Source organism: Grammomys surdaster, unplaced genomic scaffold (assembly GCF_004785775.1).
Source record: "Grammomys surdaster isolate TR1022 unplaced genomic scaffold, NIH_TR_1.0 1019, whole genome shotgun sequence".
NCBI classification, from domain to species: Eukaryota; Metazoa; Chordata; class Mammalia; order Rodentia; family Muridae; genus Grammomys; species Grammomys surdaster.
Window position 1 is genome coordinate 1,170,451 of NW_021605438.1, and position 17,814 is coordinate 1,188,264.

Consider the following 17,814-nt stretch of genomic DNA (forward strand, 5'->3'; position numbering starts at 1 on the left):
CCTGCATTTTTATGTGACTTGGTCCTTTTCTCTTGTAGCTGTAGAGTATCCTTTCTTTTTTCTGCACATTTAGTGTTTTGATTATTACATGATGTGGGAAATTTCTTTTCTGATTTGATTTGGTGTGCTATATACTTCTTGCACTATAATAGACATCTCTTTTCTTATATTATGTTATATTGACCCAAAGTTTTCTATATCTTTTTCTATATCTATTATTTACAGTTTTTGTCTTTTTATGTTATCCCAGAGTTTCTGTATGTGTTTGTATATATATCTGTGTGTGTGTGTGTATCCGTCCGTCCACCCATCCGCCTACCTCCCTGTCTGTCTGTGTTTGCATTTAACATTTTCTTTGATGAAGTAAACTTTCTTCTACCTTGTCTTTAAGACCTGATATTCTCGCTTCCTCTTGGCCCGATCACTTGCTGAGAGTGTTCTCTGATTTTTTCCATGGATTTTTCATGTCATGTTTTATTACATTTAGGAGTTTCTTTGGTAATTCTACCTTTTTGCTAAATTCTATTTTCATATATTGAGTTGTTATTATTATTTTATTTAACTGTGTTTTATGATCTTAATCTCAGCATTTATTCATATCCTTCTTGAGTTCCTTGAACATATTAGTTACTGCTACTTTGAAATCATTGTCCAAGTTGCTTCTCTCAGGGAATAAAACCACTTCTAATGGAAATCTACTCTTTTGGTCATTCATGTTGTTTGTGGTTTTGTTTTCTTGTTATTCCTACTTCTCAGGTTATAGACCAGGCTTATGGGGACTCAGGGTTCAATCTTAGGGCAGTTCAGTGTTGGTGTTTAAGTGGGTTTCAGAAGTAGGGCTAGAGGACATTTCTAATCTGAGGAGCAGAGATTCTGTAGAGTTGGAAGAGTCCCACAGCCAATGCCCAGGAGTTTGGGGGAGTGCTCAGGATTTTTCTTTGGACAACGAGTGTGGGTGGAATGATAGCTAGAGTCTGGGGATGGGAATGGGGGGCCTACCAGAGAGCATCTCAGGTAAAGAAGGATCTCAGACAGTCTGGAGGTATGGATGGAACTTTTTAATTGGATTTGCTGAGATCTGAACTCAGGTCCTCAGGCTTGTGTAGTAAGTATTCTTACCCACAGAGCCATCTCCATGGGCCCTCATTAAGAGGTTTTGATTATTTTCTTGTTCTTTTTAATATTATTATTGTTATTATTATTTAATTTATTTATTTACATCCCAGCCATTGATTCCTCTCAGTTCCCTTGATTTTGTTTATTTTCAAAACAAAATAATATTCTTTGACAATTTCCTATGTGTATATGATGTATTTTGATTATATTACTTCTCTATTCATCTTTCTCTTCTTCCTCCTTTCTCTGAAACACCTCTAATCCCAATCTGTCCTTTACCCCTTATGGCACACTGAGTTTGGCTAAGATTGAATCCATGGGCATCATTGTGATGTAATTTACTGGATTGTAGGCAACTTACCAGTGGCTATACCCCCAAAGAAAAGGGCTCCCTTGTACCAGCAACCATTACCTGCCACTAGGTTTTGGTGGTTTTATGAGGGCCTTCTAGTGCTTTGTGAAATGTTGATGTGCATTTTTCAGTAGGCAACCATAGTTGCCATGAGTTCATGAGTGTAATGGCCATGCCATGTCCCAAAGGCAGCATAAGTGAGTGGGGATATAGATAACACGATCAAGAAAGTTCCTCACAAGAGTACCCAGTAGCCTGTGTGTTAGTTAATTCCAGATCCAGTCAAGTTGACAGCCAGGATTAGCCATCACTCCTCCACTAACATTCTTGCCACTATTAATTGTACCAGTGGGTATATTCATGCCTGGAAGGCCATACTGTAACATGCACGGTCCAGCACTGAATGAGATCATGGATGACTTTTATCCCACAGTAGCCTTCATAGCATATTTTGGCCATGAATGCTAGCTAGCAGGGAGAAAATTTCAGTTCCAGGTCAGTTCCAGTTTGACTTTTCTGAGACCCGCAACCAAGGAGTATGGTGTCTTTAAAAATAAGGTCTTGCCATCTCTTTATGTCAGTGTCTTAGTTGGGATTTCTATTGCTGTGAAGAGACACCATGACTACGGCAATTCTTATAAAGGAAAATACTTAACTGAGGCTGGCTCACAGTTTCAGAGGTTTAGTCCGTTATCACCATGGCAAGAGGCATGGTGGCATGCAGGCAGACATGTTGCTGGAGAAGGAGTTGAGAGTTCTACATCTTGATCTGCAGGCAGCAGAAAGAGACTATGTATCACACTGGGCACAGCTTGAGCATATGAGACCTCAGTGTCCTACAGTGACACATCCTCTAGCAAAGCCACATCTACTCTAACAAGGCCATACTTCTTAATGGTGCCACTCCTATAGGCCAAGCATTCAAACACACCTTAGTGTATGGGGGACATTCCTTTCAAACCACCATAGTCAGTCAACCAAGAGAAACACAGTAGCCTCTGGTGTTTAGGCGGCCTCTGGATCCTTTGTCTTAGTCACTGTTCTGTTGCTGTGAAGTATCACTTGATCAAAACCAACTCTTATAACAGGAAACATTTGATTGGGGACTTGCTTACAGTTTCAGGTATTAATATAAGATTATTATAAGGAAACAGACAGACATAGTGCTAGAGCAAAAACTAAGAGCTTTACACCCTTGTCTCCAAGCAACAGGCAGAGAGATCAAGACTGGGCTTGATGTGTGCTCTTTTGAAACCTGAAAGCTGATCCCGTGTGGCATACCTTCGCCAACAAGGCCATGCCACATCTTCTAATTTTTTCCCAAATAGTTCTACTCTCTATGGAGCCAAGTATTTTTAATATATGAGTCTATGGAGCCATCCTCATCCAAACCACCACAGCCTCCTTGACCAAGAACTTTCAGGATTTGGTAATAGAATTATTGTTTAGTAAACAGCATGATCCACCCATGCTTATATAACTTAATTAGCTTACAAAGTAGTTTTTTTTCCCTTTATGCACCTTTCTACAACTCTGTAATTTTGGTTGCCCCTCCCATTCCCTGTCTCATTCCCTTTAATTTCCAGTTCCCTCCTACTTCCTTCTCTCTTCCATCTCTTCCATGCTATCCCCCTTAATCCTTTCCACCTCAGTAATCACATGTCTTCTATCCTCTTCCCTCGCATGAAGATTTTTGAGTGAACTGACACATTTGCAGAGTGAACCCATGAATACTATCTATTTAAACCTTTTATGATATCTTCGCCTCATCTCTAATGTATTTCCACAAACATATTGGCGATCTTTTAGGTTTAATTTTTTTCTGCATTAAATGAACTTCATAATTGGGTTTTCTGAGCATTTCCTGATTACATTAATTTCATTGTATTGGTTTTATATCTAACCTACCATTTTTGGATAGATTCTATAAAATTTCTTTATGGTGTTTTGAATTTACTTGAAGATCAACTTAACTTCAAAATATGTCTATTTAGATTTTTCCCTTAAAAGTCTATTTTAAGGGCAGACATCCGTATATTCCTAATAAAGGTAAAACGGGAGCATCAGAACTCAAGTCTATCTTCAGCTACGTTGAGGGGTGTGTCTCAAAAAACAAGCAAATTAATAAACCTCCTGATTTCATTGTGCACATTGTAGGATAGAGGAATCTGACCTCAATTACACAAGAATACTTTTAACATATTCCTCTCAGGAATAGGAACTTTTTATAAAGCAAAGATTTTCCTTTTTATATTTTTCACAAATATGCATTCCATTGTGTTAAATATTTCTCATGTATAAGATAGCCTTGGTTTTGACATGTAATTATGCAGTATGATTAATTATGCTGAGAGATTTCTAAGGTTAGATGACATGTACATCCTAGCAGCTTGCTCACGGTGTCAACAAGGTGTCATTGCTGAGACAGAATATAGTTTTTCTTGTACTGCCCTTTTCCAGTTTGTAAATTGTAATTTAAAAGTGACACCTGCCTTCAGCGCGTATCTTTGAACAGTTGTTCCCCAAGATGGTGGTGCTGTCTTGGAAGGGTATGGAACCTTTAAGAGGTGGGACTGGCTGAAGGAGATGGCTCACCAGGGTCAGGCCTTCAGGTTTTATAGGAGGCTTCATCTCCTGTCTGTGCGTTGTGTCCTGACAGCAGACACTGTGAGCTGCTGCCTCTTTCTCCTGGGTCTTGCCTTTCTTGTCATGAAGTTGGGATACAATAGCAGTGACTAATACAGGTACCAACTGACACTTGTTTTGATTATTTTCCCATTATTATTAAAGTAGTTTGGGAACATCTGGAGGGAGGTTTTTGGTTTGTTTGATTTTTGTTTGTTTGCTTGTTTGAAAATATACCTGTAAGACCTCTTGGCCTTCTGTTTTCTTTCGGGAAAGATATTTTATTGCTCTCTGAGTGTCTTCCATGTAGATAGGACTATCCATGCTTTCTGGTTACTGATGATTCAGTTTAGCTTGCTTTTTCTAAGCTTTTGGTCCAGTTTGTCTTGTCATTCCAGAGCCTCATTGATGTTTTAAGCTCTGCAACACCTGTGTTCTACATTGCTCGTCTCTTCCTTCTCCCACTTTTGTTTCCCAAGTGAATCTTGTAAAGATAATGTTTGTTAGTCTCTCTTCAAAGAGTTTTTCCAATTTAATTTAGTGTCTGTATTTTCTTTCTTCTTTATTGTTGTCTATTCTGTTTATACTTTTCAATTATTATTGCATCTCTTATAAAATAAGCAACAGAGGGTGTATAGTTTACTTTGCTGATAAGATTGATGTATTTTGTTTCTAATTATGAATATTAAAAAATTTTTAAACACAAATTATTTTAAATCTATATGCTATCTAGAAGTGTTTCCAAATGTGCAGTGTAAATCTTCAATTTATAATCTTCCTGCTTCCATTCCCTCAATGTTGGGATTACAGATGTGCACCACTACTCCCGGTACCAAGGACTGAACCCAGGTCTTTGTGCATGCTAGGCAAACACTCTACCAAATGAGCTATAGCCCAAACAAATGTATTTTCTTTCACATTTTACCTTGCTTTTTATTGCAACATAAAGTATGTTGAAGTAGAGAATACTGCCTGTCCTTTCACATTTGTTGAGAAGTACTTCATATGCTCATCATCTGTGGTGTCTGGAAACACATTCTTGTGTTCATGAGACGAGTTCATACTCTTCATCCCTAGATCTCCAGTTTATGTATCCCTATCTGATGCATCCTATTTTTTTAAAAAAAGATTTATTTATTGTATGTATGTGATTATCCTGTTGTTGTCGTCTTTAGAAACACCGAAAGGGCATTGGATCCCATTACAGATGGTTGCTGGGAATTGAACTCAGAACCTCTGGAAGAGCAGTCAGCACTCTTCACCTCTGATCCATCTCTCCAGCCCTACATCGTCTTGTTCAACAGTTTTAAGAAGAACAGTGACGACTTTTATTATCCCAGCATGTTTCCTACCTCCCCAACATTTTGTCAGCCTTGACTTATTTTGTGATCTTTAGAAATGAATAAGCTATTTTTTATCAGTATATTGCAACTGTCTCTCCTAAAATCAATATAATTAATTAAAAGTAGCTGAGCTGCAGCTCAGAAAGCATATGCTTGTCTAGCATGGATGAAACCTCAACCTCCATGAGTAGCTCTACAGATAATCAGCAAACAGGGATTAGCCTGCCGTGTTCCTGCAAAGCTTGGTATTTCAGAAATAGCTTTGTGTGAGTGTTTTTTTTTTCCTTCTCTCTCTTTTTCTCTTCAAGTTTCTTCCTCCTATTAGATGGAGCTTTTTAAATTAGTATTGAACTATCCAGGCTGTCTTTGAACTAGATTTCTTTTTTTTAAATCTTTGGATTTTTAACTGCGATGTATTATCTGAGTATGTTTTTGATATATTGGATGTCATGTATAATATCTACCTTTTGGCTTTTTCTTTTCTATTTTTTCTTCACTGACCACTGTTGTTTCCCTTTGTTTCTGTGGTTAAGCTTCTCTGTTGTCTTGTTGTTATTGTTGTTTTTGGTTTTTTGGTTGTTGATTTGGTTTTTTTTTTTTAAGCCTATGATAGTTTGGTAGATTCATAGCTCACTTCTCCCCTACCAGGGATGCGCTTGAATGTTCATCGTGTTTCCACTTAATTGAGAGAATCAAGATGATCACTTCAGCCTTGTTGAAGGAAGATGCCAGGAGCTCAGAGCATTTAGCCAGTTACTTTCTCTTCTGGACTTCTGGGACATTGTATAGTACCACAGTTTTATGGTTAAAGAGATTTCTGCTGTACTTTGAAGACTCACTTTAAGTATGCTGCCTTGGCAGTATGTGAGTCTTAATGTATATGCATTCTGTGCAGTTACCACTGTCATCAAAATTCCCTCATAACTGGGCATTGAGGCAGAAGCTGGTGGATCTTGGTGAGTTTGAGACCAACCTGGTCTATATAAGCAAGCTTTATGCCAACCAGGGCTACAAAGGAACTCTGTGTCAAAAAAAAAAAAACCAACCCAAAAAACAAAACACAACAAAACAACCAACCTTTCCCATGTTGCCATGCCATAGGCTTTCTAGTCTTATAGTTGAGTTTTTCCCAGCATGCTCTATAGGTAGAGTTACTGTCTGTATAATCATTTGTGATTGGTTTTTTTGTTTGTTTGTTTTGTTTTTTTGTGCATCCAGCATATGCTTTGATCTTGAGCTGAGTGATGGTGTATGTCACTATCCACCCCTAGGTCTGGTTAGTGTTCTTCAATATAGATGTCTTAGAACCTATGCACCTGCTGAAGGACATAAAGATTGTTCCCAGGTTTGGAGCACTTGTACGTGTGCTTTGGTGTGTAGGGTGTGTGGCGCTCATTGATCTGATGTAGCATTGCTAGGTCATATGGCAAGTGTATGTTCAAGTTTTTAAGGAACTGCCAGTTGTTCTTCACTGGCTTGTACTGCTATGCTCAGACCCCAGCAACTCATGAGCTTTCCAGTGCTGGATTCTTTAGAGCTTGATGTGTGTGCGCTCGTCCTTGTGTGTGCATGTACTTTCTGTGTATCTTCCTTGGTGCTATTCTTCTGCTCATCATTTGTCTCTTTTTTCATTACGAGGGATAGAAGCCAGGGTTGCGTGCCAGGCAAACGCTGTACCATTCAACTTCTAGCCCCAGTTTTTTGTACTTATTTTAGTAGATTTTTTTTTCTATTACTGACTTTGACAATTCTGTATGTAGTTTCCATATCATTCTTTTCTCATGTGATGTCCAACATTTTCTCCCTAGGGAGAAATCTTTTATCTTTTAAGAGGACTTTTCATAGAGCAAAGGCTTTTCATTTTGCTAGGAGTCTGATGTCTCAATTCCTTTCCTTTTATACAGAGTGCTTTTGATGTTATCACTTAGAACCCAGGGCTCTAATGAAGGTCACAGATATTTCTCCCTGTATTTAAAGATGCCACATTTTTATGTTCTCTTGAAGGCTGTGGTCTATTTGCGATTAATTTGTATAGATGTACAGGACCAGGATTCACATCTCGCATGGTGTGTTCCATGACAGTTTGCTAATTTTTTTCTTCTGCCTCTTATAATTTTTGTTCCTTTTTCAAGATTCCTTGGTCATGAGTCTGGATCTATTCCTGGCTGGCACATCCTATCCTTTTGTCAAAGCCATCCTCTTGATTATTTAATTTTAAAATTGGGATCATGTGAGTGCTATTACTTAATTTTTCTTTCTGGAGATGTGTTGGCTACTCTCCTTCTTCTGCATGTTTCTGTCCATGTTGATGTTGCTTTGTTTAATCTCTATAGTAAGTCCTGTGGTCTTAAGCTCTGAGCTCTCATTCCATCTGTAGTCAGTTCAGGGAAGAGTAAGTACCTTCTTCTCTCTGTTGGCTTTTCTAGTTCATAGACAGCCTATGTCTCCCCCACTTAGCTTAGATATTCTGTGAGTTCTTTCATAAACACTCTGTAGTTTCCTAGTGTTGTAGGTACATTTCTGTTATTGTGGTAAAACACTATGACCAAGCCAACTTAGAGAAAATTTCATTTGTGCTTATGGACTCAGGGGGTTAGAGTCCATGATGGTGGGATGGAGACAGGGTAGCAGGAGAAGGAAGCTGAGGGCTCATAGTTTGAACTGCAAGCATGAAGCATAGAGAGCAAAATGTCACAAGTCTGTAAACTCTGAAAGCCCACCTCCAGGGACACACTTTCTTGTGCAAGGGCACCTCCTAAACCTACCCAAACATTGCCACCAATGGAGACCAAATGTGCAAACATCTGAGCTCAAGGGGGACAGTCTCCTTCAAAGCACCACACCTAGCTTGCAAGCTTTTTATATAATCTGATAGACTGACATCTAAGAACTTAATTATTTGAAACCCTTGTTAAGAGTACTTCCAAGGGTCTGTTACTAGGATGTAGAAACAATTTATGTTTATATATTTGTCTTAGTTCATTCAGTCTAATGTTTATATATTTGTCTTAGTTCATTCAGTGAGGGGTTTTTTATTGTTTGTTTGTGTTTGCTTTTTATTTTTGTTTTGGACAGGGCCTCGCTGTTGTAGCCTTGGCTGACCTAGAACTCTATGTACATCAGACTGGCCTCAAACTCAGAGATCCACTTGCCTCTGCCTCCTGAGAGCTAGGATTAAAGGCAAGTGCCACTGTGCCTGACTTGGTGATTTTTTTTTTTTTTGAGGGGGAAGTTTCTCATTTTCTTGCAGTTTTCTGAATTGATTTTGTCATCTGCAATTAGGAACCTAACAGTTGATGGCCAAGCCATGGCGAGCATCTCTGCATCCATTGCTGGGATTCAGCACTGGCTTTGTGTATGCTCTTTGTTTATTGCACCTTTCCATCTGGCTATCTTGGTTTGCTCTCATGGAGCGAGCCTGAGTACATGGGTGTGGCAGTCTTCTTCAGGAAAATATAAAGGTCCTTTCGTTGTCATTGATGCAGGTTCCTGCAGTTTGTGTCAGGACTCATAAATGCACCTTGCACATTGTGCTTTGCTGGTATAGTAGTTAGTTAGTGTTTCTGGAAGATTCTAGAATTGTCTTTAAATTCTTAAGCATTTCTACTACTCATAGTCTGCTTCTTTGGAGTTGCTGTGAGAGGAGAGTGGGGCTTGTCATTAGACTTACCTAGTGTGAGTGGTGTGTGTGTGTGTATGTATGTATGTATTATAAACATATGCATTTGTATATATGCCTATGTACATTAATATATGTATATATGTGAGTATTATAAATGTGCACAAGTATGTATGCCTATATATTAACATAGGTATGTATATATTATAAATGTATATGAACATATTCCTATATATAGTAACATGTATATATATGTATTATAAATGTATGCATATCTGTATGTGCTTTTATGTATTAATAATATATCTCTCTATGTGTGTGTATATATAAACATGCACATGTACATATGCCTGAATATATTAACATATGTATATATGATGTGTGTATGTATAAATGTATGCATGTATTTGCTGACCATTTTCTCCACTTTCCCTCTAGGGCAGAAAAGACTGAAGTTCTGAGCGAAGACCTTCTCCAGGTGGGTTGTCTTAACCTTGCCTGCTAAACCTCACAGATGGTTTCCTCTGAAATGGAGCCATTCTCTGTGCAGTGTCCATGCCTCTGCTGCTCTCATACAGACTACTAGGGGGTAAAACTCTGTTGTTTCTGGCAGTGCTTTCCATTGTTGCCCTGTCAGACATATAAGCCCATGTCCATGTCAACCAACCGCATGATGAAATGCTTCTGAACTGACCATGTGTAGACTTCCCTCTCTACCATTCCCTTAAAAATGCAGTGTTATAGCTGTTGTCACAAGGTTTACATTGTATGAAGCACAGTGAGTAACCCAGAGGCAATTTTAGGTACACTAGGGGATGTATGTGGGTCATATGTAAATATGTGTATTTAAGCATGTGTAGGGCTTGGCTTTTGAGGGTTCCCAGGCACTAATCTCCCTAAGATACAGACATAGGTAAGATTCTTGGAGGAAAGATTCAAAGAGTGCCAGGGGAGCCCCGGGGCTGTGGTCACCGTCCTTCCAGCTGTTCAACACTGGGCATTTTCTTCCCAGAAACCCTTGCCTCTATGGTAACAGGCCAGCATTGTCACCTCCTGATGTCTGTTTTACTGAGCCTCCCACTGTCTGTGCAGGTGGAAAAGCGCCTAGAGCTGGTGAAACAGGTGTCCCACAGCACACACAAGAAGCTCACGGCGTGTCTGCAGGGTCAACAGGGAGCAGAGGCGGACAAGCGCTCAGTAAGTACCGTCTGCAGAGCCCAGGCAGCTTAGAATCTGTGTCCTGGCACCCAGGATCCCACCCCCAGGGCAGTTACTTGCTGAGGCTACTCATGTGTCTGCACGTTAACTGAGCAAGCCTTGGTGCTTATTTCTGCTGTGATTGCCTTTTTACTCTTTAGCTCTTGCCTGAAGCATCACCCTCCCTTTGCTCCCCAGCCAAGATGGGGGCCCTTCCTGGGGCAGGCAGTCAGCAGGATGTCAGGACCATGCTTTGAGATCCTACTTCTGAGGGATGTTACCCTCCCTCCGTGAACTCCTTTTTCTGATTCAGCGTTATTCATAGATTATCTTTACCTTCGTATTGATGGTCCACAGCAAGCTATGCACCATAAGTCCTGAGGTCGCCACGGACCTAGAAAGACCCTTGGAAGTTGTTTCCACTGTAACGAGGTGTCAGAGAATGCCTGCTAGATAAAGCTACTCTGATACTTTCTTAACTGATAACACCAGGCATTATGAATGTGCTCGTACTCACCGGTGATTGGTATAGACAGCTTTCTAGTCTTTCTTTTTCACCCCTACCTCCTTCCATGGTGCCAAAGAGCAGAAGCTATGTCTAGAAGTGTGTGTGTGTGCGTGTGTGTATAACACTTTATGTATGTATATGCATGTATACTTTGAGGAGGGCTTCACATTGAGGGTAGTGTACCTTAGGTATTGTTCCTTAGAAACACACACACAGTCTCTCTCACTGTGATAAGGGTCCTTCACTGGTCTGGAGCTTATCAAGCAGGCTAGGCTTGCTGACCATCAAGCCCTGGGGGTTTGCCTGTCTCTGCCTCCCCAGCACTGGGATTATAAGCATGCACCACCACACCTGGATTTTATCTGAAAAAGAAAAAAAGTTTCTGGATTTGAACTCAGGACCTTGTGTTGTGCAAGGCAAGGATTTAACTGACGGTGCTGTGTTGGTTTTATTATGGATGTTTTGCAATCTAGGATGGTATTACTTAGTATTAATTGTCAACTTAACATCTAAAATGATGTGGGAGATGGACTTAGACATACTTGTGGGGATTATCTTAACTGTGCTAGAAGACCTGTCCACCATGGGAGGCACTATTCCCTAGGTGAGATCATGGGCTATGAGTGCTGCAGCAGCAGCATTCATGGCTATCTGTTCCTGACTGTGGATGCCATGTGACCAGTTACTTCAAGATTCTGATGTTGATTTTCCCACAGTGATGCACTATGCCCTTTAACTTAGAGCCAAAACAAGCCTCTTCTCCCCTAAGCTGCATTTGTCAGAGTACCTTATCACAGCAATTGGAGCGGTAATTAAGGAAGATCCCCCCCCATTCCTCTTTCCTTGAGTTTGCATCTGTGGTTGGTGTCTGTTAGATTAGTTTTTCACTTAGAGTTGTGTTGGCTTCTGTTTGCAGTGGTCTCCCTGGCCCTGTGTTAGCCTTGGCTGATGAAAGTCACAGAATGAATGAATGTGCCTCATACTTCCTTCTGTCTCCTGAACCAATGCCGACACCAGCCGGACTGTGCTAACCCTCACTTTCTTTGTTAGTGTCCAAAATGCTTAGAAGTGTTTTGGATTTCCAATATTTTGGATTATGGAATATCTGTGAACATATCATGAGCTTTCCTGGAGCTGAGGCATGTCTAAACACGAAACTCATTTGTCTCCTGTCATCTATCACACACACCCTGAAGACAAAGTTATTTGATATTTTGGTACATCTCTGTTTCCACTGCAAGCTGTCACATGTGGCCAGGTATGGAAGCTTTACTGGCAGCTTCCAGCCAGTGCTCAGGGATGCCCTAGGAATCCCTCATGTGTGATATAAATAAAATTTCCTTGGCTCTGGAAAATATCTAGACAGAATCATGCGTGGGTCAGGGATTTTAGGAGGCTGACCCTGAGCAGTCCTAAGGATGAGCGTGCAGAATGCCTGGGGTTATGAGCTCCCTTTACGTTTGATGCTTTAATATATGGTACTCAGGTTGCTGTTCCAGGTGGAAACTTGGAGCTCAGGTCACCTTTCACCCAAATCAGTTCTTCCACTGCAAAATAAATGATTTTAAGTGTAGTATATTTTTTTCAGGAGTCTCATTTGAGCACCAACCATGGTGACACACACCTGTAACTCCCACAGTCTGGAGGTAGAAAAAGGAGGATAGAGAGCTCCAGGGGAGCCTTGGCTACATAGTAACTTTGAGGTCTGGCTGGGCTGCAGGAGACCCTATTGGCAAACAAATTTCACTGTTACTGCCGGAGGCTTGAAGCCAGACTTGAAAGTTGTCATTGAACGGACACTACCATAATTTCCTGGGCGAAGACGGAATTACCTAGTGTGTGAAGTTTTAGCTGTGTTTTAGCTTCCATTTAGCAGATATTGGCTTATTTCCAGAGCATTTGAGGTATGTCCTAGTCAACAGGCACAAAGGTCAGAATGTGGGGATAATGGCTTGCATGTAACTCAGCCCCCAGAAGAAGAGGCTATACCAGGCTTCCTGGGGATACACAGGGCCACACCAGGGGTGGTCAGGAAGGGGGAGTGAGGTGCAAACAAAAGCTTTTATCAAAGTTTCTGAGGAACGAAGGAGTGAGGCAGGTGGAAGGCTCCTAGTTAGGTTGAGTAGTTTCTGCAAGGCTGTGAGGTACTGGACTGTGACTCCTTCATTGGTGTCACTCCCTAGAGGCATGACTGAATACTCGAATTATGGTCAGGAGAGGGCCTCGAGATGGGTTGCTTTGCATGTAGAAAGCATGTCCTAGCTGCATTCTATGTTAAGTCTAGGAACTGATTAGGCCTTAAATGTCCTGAAACCTATAGCTGCTTGCCCATGTAGATGGGCAAGCTCTACTGCCTTGTTGATGAGAAGAGTATTATCAACTTGGTTGCTTGGCTTATCTGGGTTCTCAGGAAAGGATGGATAGGGTCGAGGATGTGTATCTCATTTCCATTTTTCATCCTTTAGTCTAGGCCAGTAACTGGTTAGTTGATAGGGTTCTGAGCTCTGCATATCTTTTTTTTTTTTGAGTTCTGCATATCTTACAAGAAGCTCATGTACAAAAAGAATACATGGTTTCTCTCCTTCGTTTAACAAATATTAGAGAGTCCCATGTCTGTCACATAAGATAGTATATGTGCCAAGAAGCATGTTCAGATGGACATCTGACCTGGAAGGCCCAGGTCAGATACGAGAAGGTTCTATGATGGGTATCAATTACATGGATTGTTTTCTAGTGCTACCGAACAGATTACTAGGAATACCATGGTAGGAATTGAGCTTGTGACAGACAGGCAAACAATGGGCAAACCGGAAGGATGCAGGGCCAGGAAGGAGCCAGGCATTCTTCAGAAACAAAACTGTGTGGAGAACAAGTGGACTTCAGAGGAAGAGGAGGGAGATGGCGTAAGGATTGCAGGGGGTTGGTTACACCCGATAGGTCAGGGCTAGGACATAGACCTCAGCCTTACAGGTGTCATGGCATCCCATTTGCTCACCGCTATGGGCATGGTAGAAGAGAGGGACACTTAGACATATATGTGCACGACCTAGGTAAGACCACAAGGAACAAGGAGCTGGAAAAGACAGCATACTGAAGAGATATCACCAGCAGGGTATTCTGACTCTGCTCTGAATGGATAAGGAGTACCAGAGAAGAGGGGGACCTGAGTGGCCACGGACTCTGGAGCTGAGACCACCCAGGGGGAAATGGGAGCTGAGAAGACTAATGACCTTTGAGTCAGGAACCCAGGACCTGTAACACTGGAAGCTCTCTTAGGAGGATTTAGCAAAGTTCTACCCACTGGCTCCAACCTCCATCCAGATTCTTCCCTTTCCAGAACCCCCAGCCAAGCATGCTACCCTCTCCTCTTAACCTCCAGCCAAGCTTGCCAGAAGCTCTGCTACCTCTTTTCTATGAATTTCCATTTTGCTTTGGTGCACACCCTCACCCCGTCTTGGTCCCTATGGTTGTCATCTGATGGTGGTTCTCATCAGTCTCCCCTCCCTTCATATTTCATCATCTGCTGCCTCCCAAGCAGGTAGTTAACATGGGTACCAGATGAGGCCACTGTCCCTGCTGAGTCCCACCAAAGGACTCCCATCCTTTGTGGAGCAGAGGAGTCTGGACTCCTCACTGAGCCTTCCATCTGTGCTTTTGAGCTCAGCTTTTACTCCCGTCTTTGTGTCCTTCTCCAGCTGCAGTGATATGTTTCAGAGGGCTGCATTCCCTCAGAGCCTTTGGATTTGCTCTGACCCCTGTGTGCAGTTCTTCCGGAGTATTTCAGGCCAGTAACTTTTATTCATTGCTCTTCTCAGACTCCATCTTATCATCAAAGATGCACCCAGGACACTATCTCCTACCTCTCCCACAGCCCATCACCCCACCTTGTTTTCTTCACAGTGCCTGAAGCCCTACGATCACTGGTCTCTGTCACTGGTAACCAAGCTCCATGGGAACAGGGGTCTGCTCCTCACCAGCTGTGTTCTCAGTGCCTAAAACAGGGCCCGCCACATGGTAGGCGGTGATAAAAATAGACCAATGTCAGGAACAGACAGTCCATGAGTATTTGAGGCACAGGATCTGCCTGACACACTAGCCTACCAATTTAAAATAACAGGCAGTTTAGTGAGAGGGCTCTGAGGTCCAGCCTGGAGTCTCCAGTGAAGTGAGCCATATGAGAATGAATGACTTCACAAGCCTTAGCTGGTTCGTTTGGAAAGTGGTGATAGCAGTGATTTCTTACCCTGTGGTGATGATTGTGAGTTTAATGAGGTAGTATTTGTAAATGACTGTACTGGGCTTAATTTGTGCAAGTACTAAGGCGTTTCAACCTGTGGCTGTTAGCAAGGCCCTGGGCTAGCCTCAGATGCCCATGGAAAACTAGTATGATCTGAGCAAGAAGCCTTGGCCTTTAGGGGACTAAATCACACAGGCTGATTTCTAGGACTGAGAACTTGAGAATTAGAGGACAGTAGGAAGTAGTTTTCAGAGTCACACAAGAGAACACAAATACAGATATGCGTGGGGAACAGAGTATAGGAGATTTTATGTCTGAGTCATCTTACAACCCATGCCTCTTAAGCCCAGGATAATTTTAGAAAGAACAGTCATTTCAGATATGACAGATAGATGCATCTGAACCTGAGGACACTCTGTCTTTTCATGTCTTATTCTTAACTTTTTACCTGAACTCAAGAGCTGGGGACAAGTTAATTTTAAGAGCTTATCTTCAACCTCAAAAAACAGGGGGTAGCGTGAAGCCTGCTACAGAATTCATTCATTCAACAAGGATCAGGATCAACGTGGATCCTTGTCAACAGAGCGAAATGTATTTAGCAGCTGAGTGTCCTTTCATATGAAGAGGGAGGAGTTTGGCAGATGGTGGGAGAAAGCAGACAAAACCTGGGTGATGTGCAGTTCGTAGCTATGAGGTAGCTCTGGAACCTGTTGCTTTGGAGCCCTTATCCTGGCTTCAGGGAATTCCTTTAGAAGTAGAAGTGAGTTGTAGCCTGTAGGGGATACAGCCATGTTAGCCTCCATCCCATCTGCTGCCTTTGACGATGGGCTGCCCTATCTCCCTTGGCTTGAAGATGCCGCCTCATTTACTGTTTTCTTTACCCCTGATGTCTTCCTTCTGATTTCTTGACTGCTAAAGCATCTACATAAATAAAAACATCACTTTTCTTTTTGTTACCCACTCCCACGCCTTTCCTGATCTTGGAATCCAAGCCCTCAGATTCACCTCCATGTCTCTCCATCTCTCTTCATTTTAGAAACAAAGAAGACAGCTGTCGATATAATAATAGAAAATGCGGGCTGGAGAGATGGCTCAGCGGTTAAGAGCACTGACTGCTCTTCAAGAGGTCCTGAGTTCAAATCCCAGCAACCACATGGTGGCTTACAACCATCTATAATGAGATTGGATGCCCTATTCTGGTGTGTCCGAAGACAGCGACAGTGTACTCATAAATAAAATAAATAAATAAATCTTTAAAAAAAAATAATAGAAAATGCTATGAAAGATACCTCTACATATGAAGGAGGACAAGACTCAGAGAGAAGAGTGACGTGTTGCTTACAAAAGCTACCTAAGTGGGGTGGGAGGGGGGAGATTATTGTGGCTTATGATTTCAGGGGATATTTGTCTATCCTGTGAGGGAACGTTTTACATTCAATTAAAGCGTATACTGATGTTTGTGAGGAAAATAGAGAGTAAAAATGAACATGCATGTCCAAGAGTGAGATAAGATATGGTTAGACTTTTAGTAGAAGAGTACACGAGAATCCAGGCACCGTGGTGGTGTCTGGTGAAGGCCAAGGGATGGTTTTTCACAGGGATAGGCAACATTCTCTTAGCCCATGGATACTTGAATTGTTTCTACCCTCTGGTTGTCACATAGAGGCTTCTAGTCACACTGGTGATCATGTTTTTGTTCTGATACTTGTTTGCACCTCTTAGGGGCATGTGGGCATCCCAGGAGCGGACCAGCAGCTTTGGTTAGTCTGTATGCTGCTACTGAACTTTGCCACAGTGAGGGACTGTTTGAAATTTCTAATGAGAATGCTCTATGAGGGCTGGAGAGATGGCTCAACTATTAGAGGCTAGGCTCACAACCAAAAATATGAGAATGCCCTTCTACACATGCTAAACTAATGTTCATCTTCTACTTAAATAAATGTTAAATAGAGCTGCCCAAGTGGGTGTGGGTGAGGGAGGGCTCCTTGTTTGGATAACTGACTGGGTCTCCTGAGTCACTAATGAGCTGGAGCACCTTTGCATGAGCTTGCTGGCCTTTGATGTGCACTGCAATCCTATGTGAACACTTTTCCTGTGTTGAGTATATGCTGTTTTGTTTATAAAATGGGGTGGGTAGACTCATCAAGGAAATAACTGTGTATCGGGGGAAGTGAGTGCATTGCTCAAACCTTCACTGACACGGTTTTGAAATAGTCTGTTTCCCCCTTTTTGCTATCCCACGTCACCTTTAAAATGTAGAGGGTGGGCTCGTTCTCCGAAGCAGCACATTGTTTACCGAGTTTCCAATTTGTGTTATCTCTTATGTCTAACCCTTATGAGCACTTCAGGATCAAACGTGTTTTGATGTTAGCTTGTTCCATAGCTATTTTAGTAAACTGTCTTTTTCAGTATTTGACTTTGTGACTTCAGAGGACACGGATGGAAGACTTTCAATGTGGTATTTTTTTCTTTTCCAGAAAAAGTTGCCGTTGACAACACTGGCTCAGTGCTTGGTGGAGGGTTCTGCGATCCTGGGAGATGACACGCTTCTCGGGTAAGGTGATGCCCTGTGTGTGTTTGTATTAAATCTAGGTAAGCTCCTGTCTGCAATGAGGGTCTAAGACACCTCGTGGAGCACCAGGTGAAGGGAGTCTAGTCAGCTTACAAACATGCCTCTGGCAGGCCTTGCCCTACTCTTCACTCTGTCTGCTTTGCTAAAATCCATTAGATTGCGTTCCTCAAGCTAGCTATGAACATCTATCCCTTCCTTGCTTACTTCTTCCTTCTGTAGGTGACTACCAAGGTCCAGCTATCAGA

The 17,814-nt window shown here is 41.8% G+C and overlaps 1 protein-coding gene across 1 annotated transcript in view; it reads left to right on the forward strand.

The window, feature by feature from the left end:
- Positions 1-17,814, forward strand: part of Arhgap44 (Rho GTPase activating protein 44) — a gene marked incomplete at its 3' end in the record, with an annotated part of 151,529 nt that overhangs the window by 73,285 nt on the left and 60,430 nt on the right. Inside the window, exons 2-4 of the mRNA XM_028783159.1 lie at positions 9,494-9,533; positions 10,148-10,252; positions 17,475-17,551. Of these exons, the coding sequence (XP_028638992.1) occupies positions 9,494-9,533; positions 10,148-10,252; positions 17,475-17,551 (222 nt within the window). The remainder of the gene's footprint in view (positions 1-9,493; positions 9,534-10,147; positions 10,253-17,474; positions 17,552-17,814) is intronic.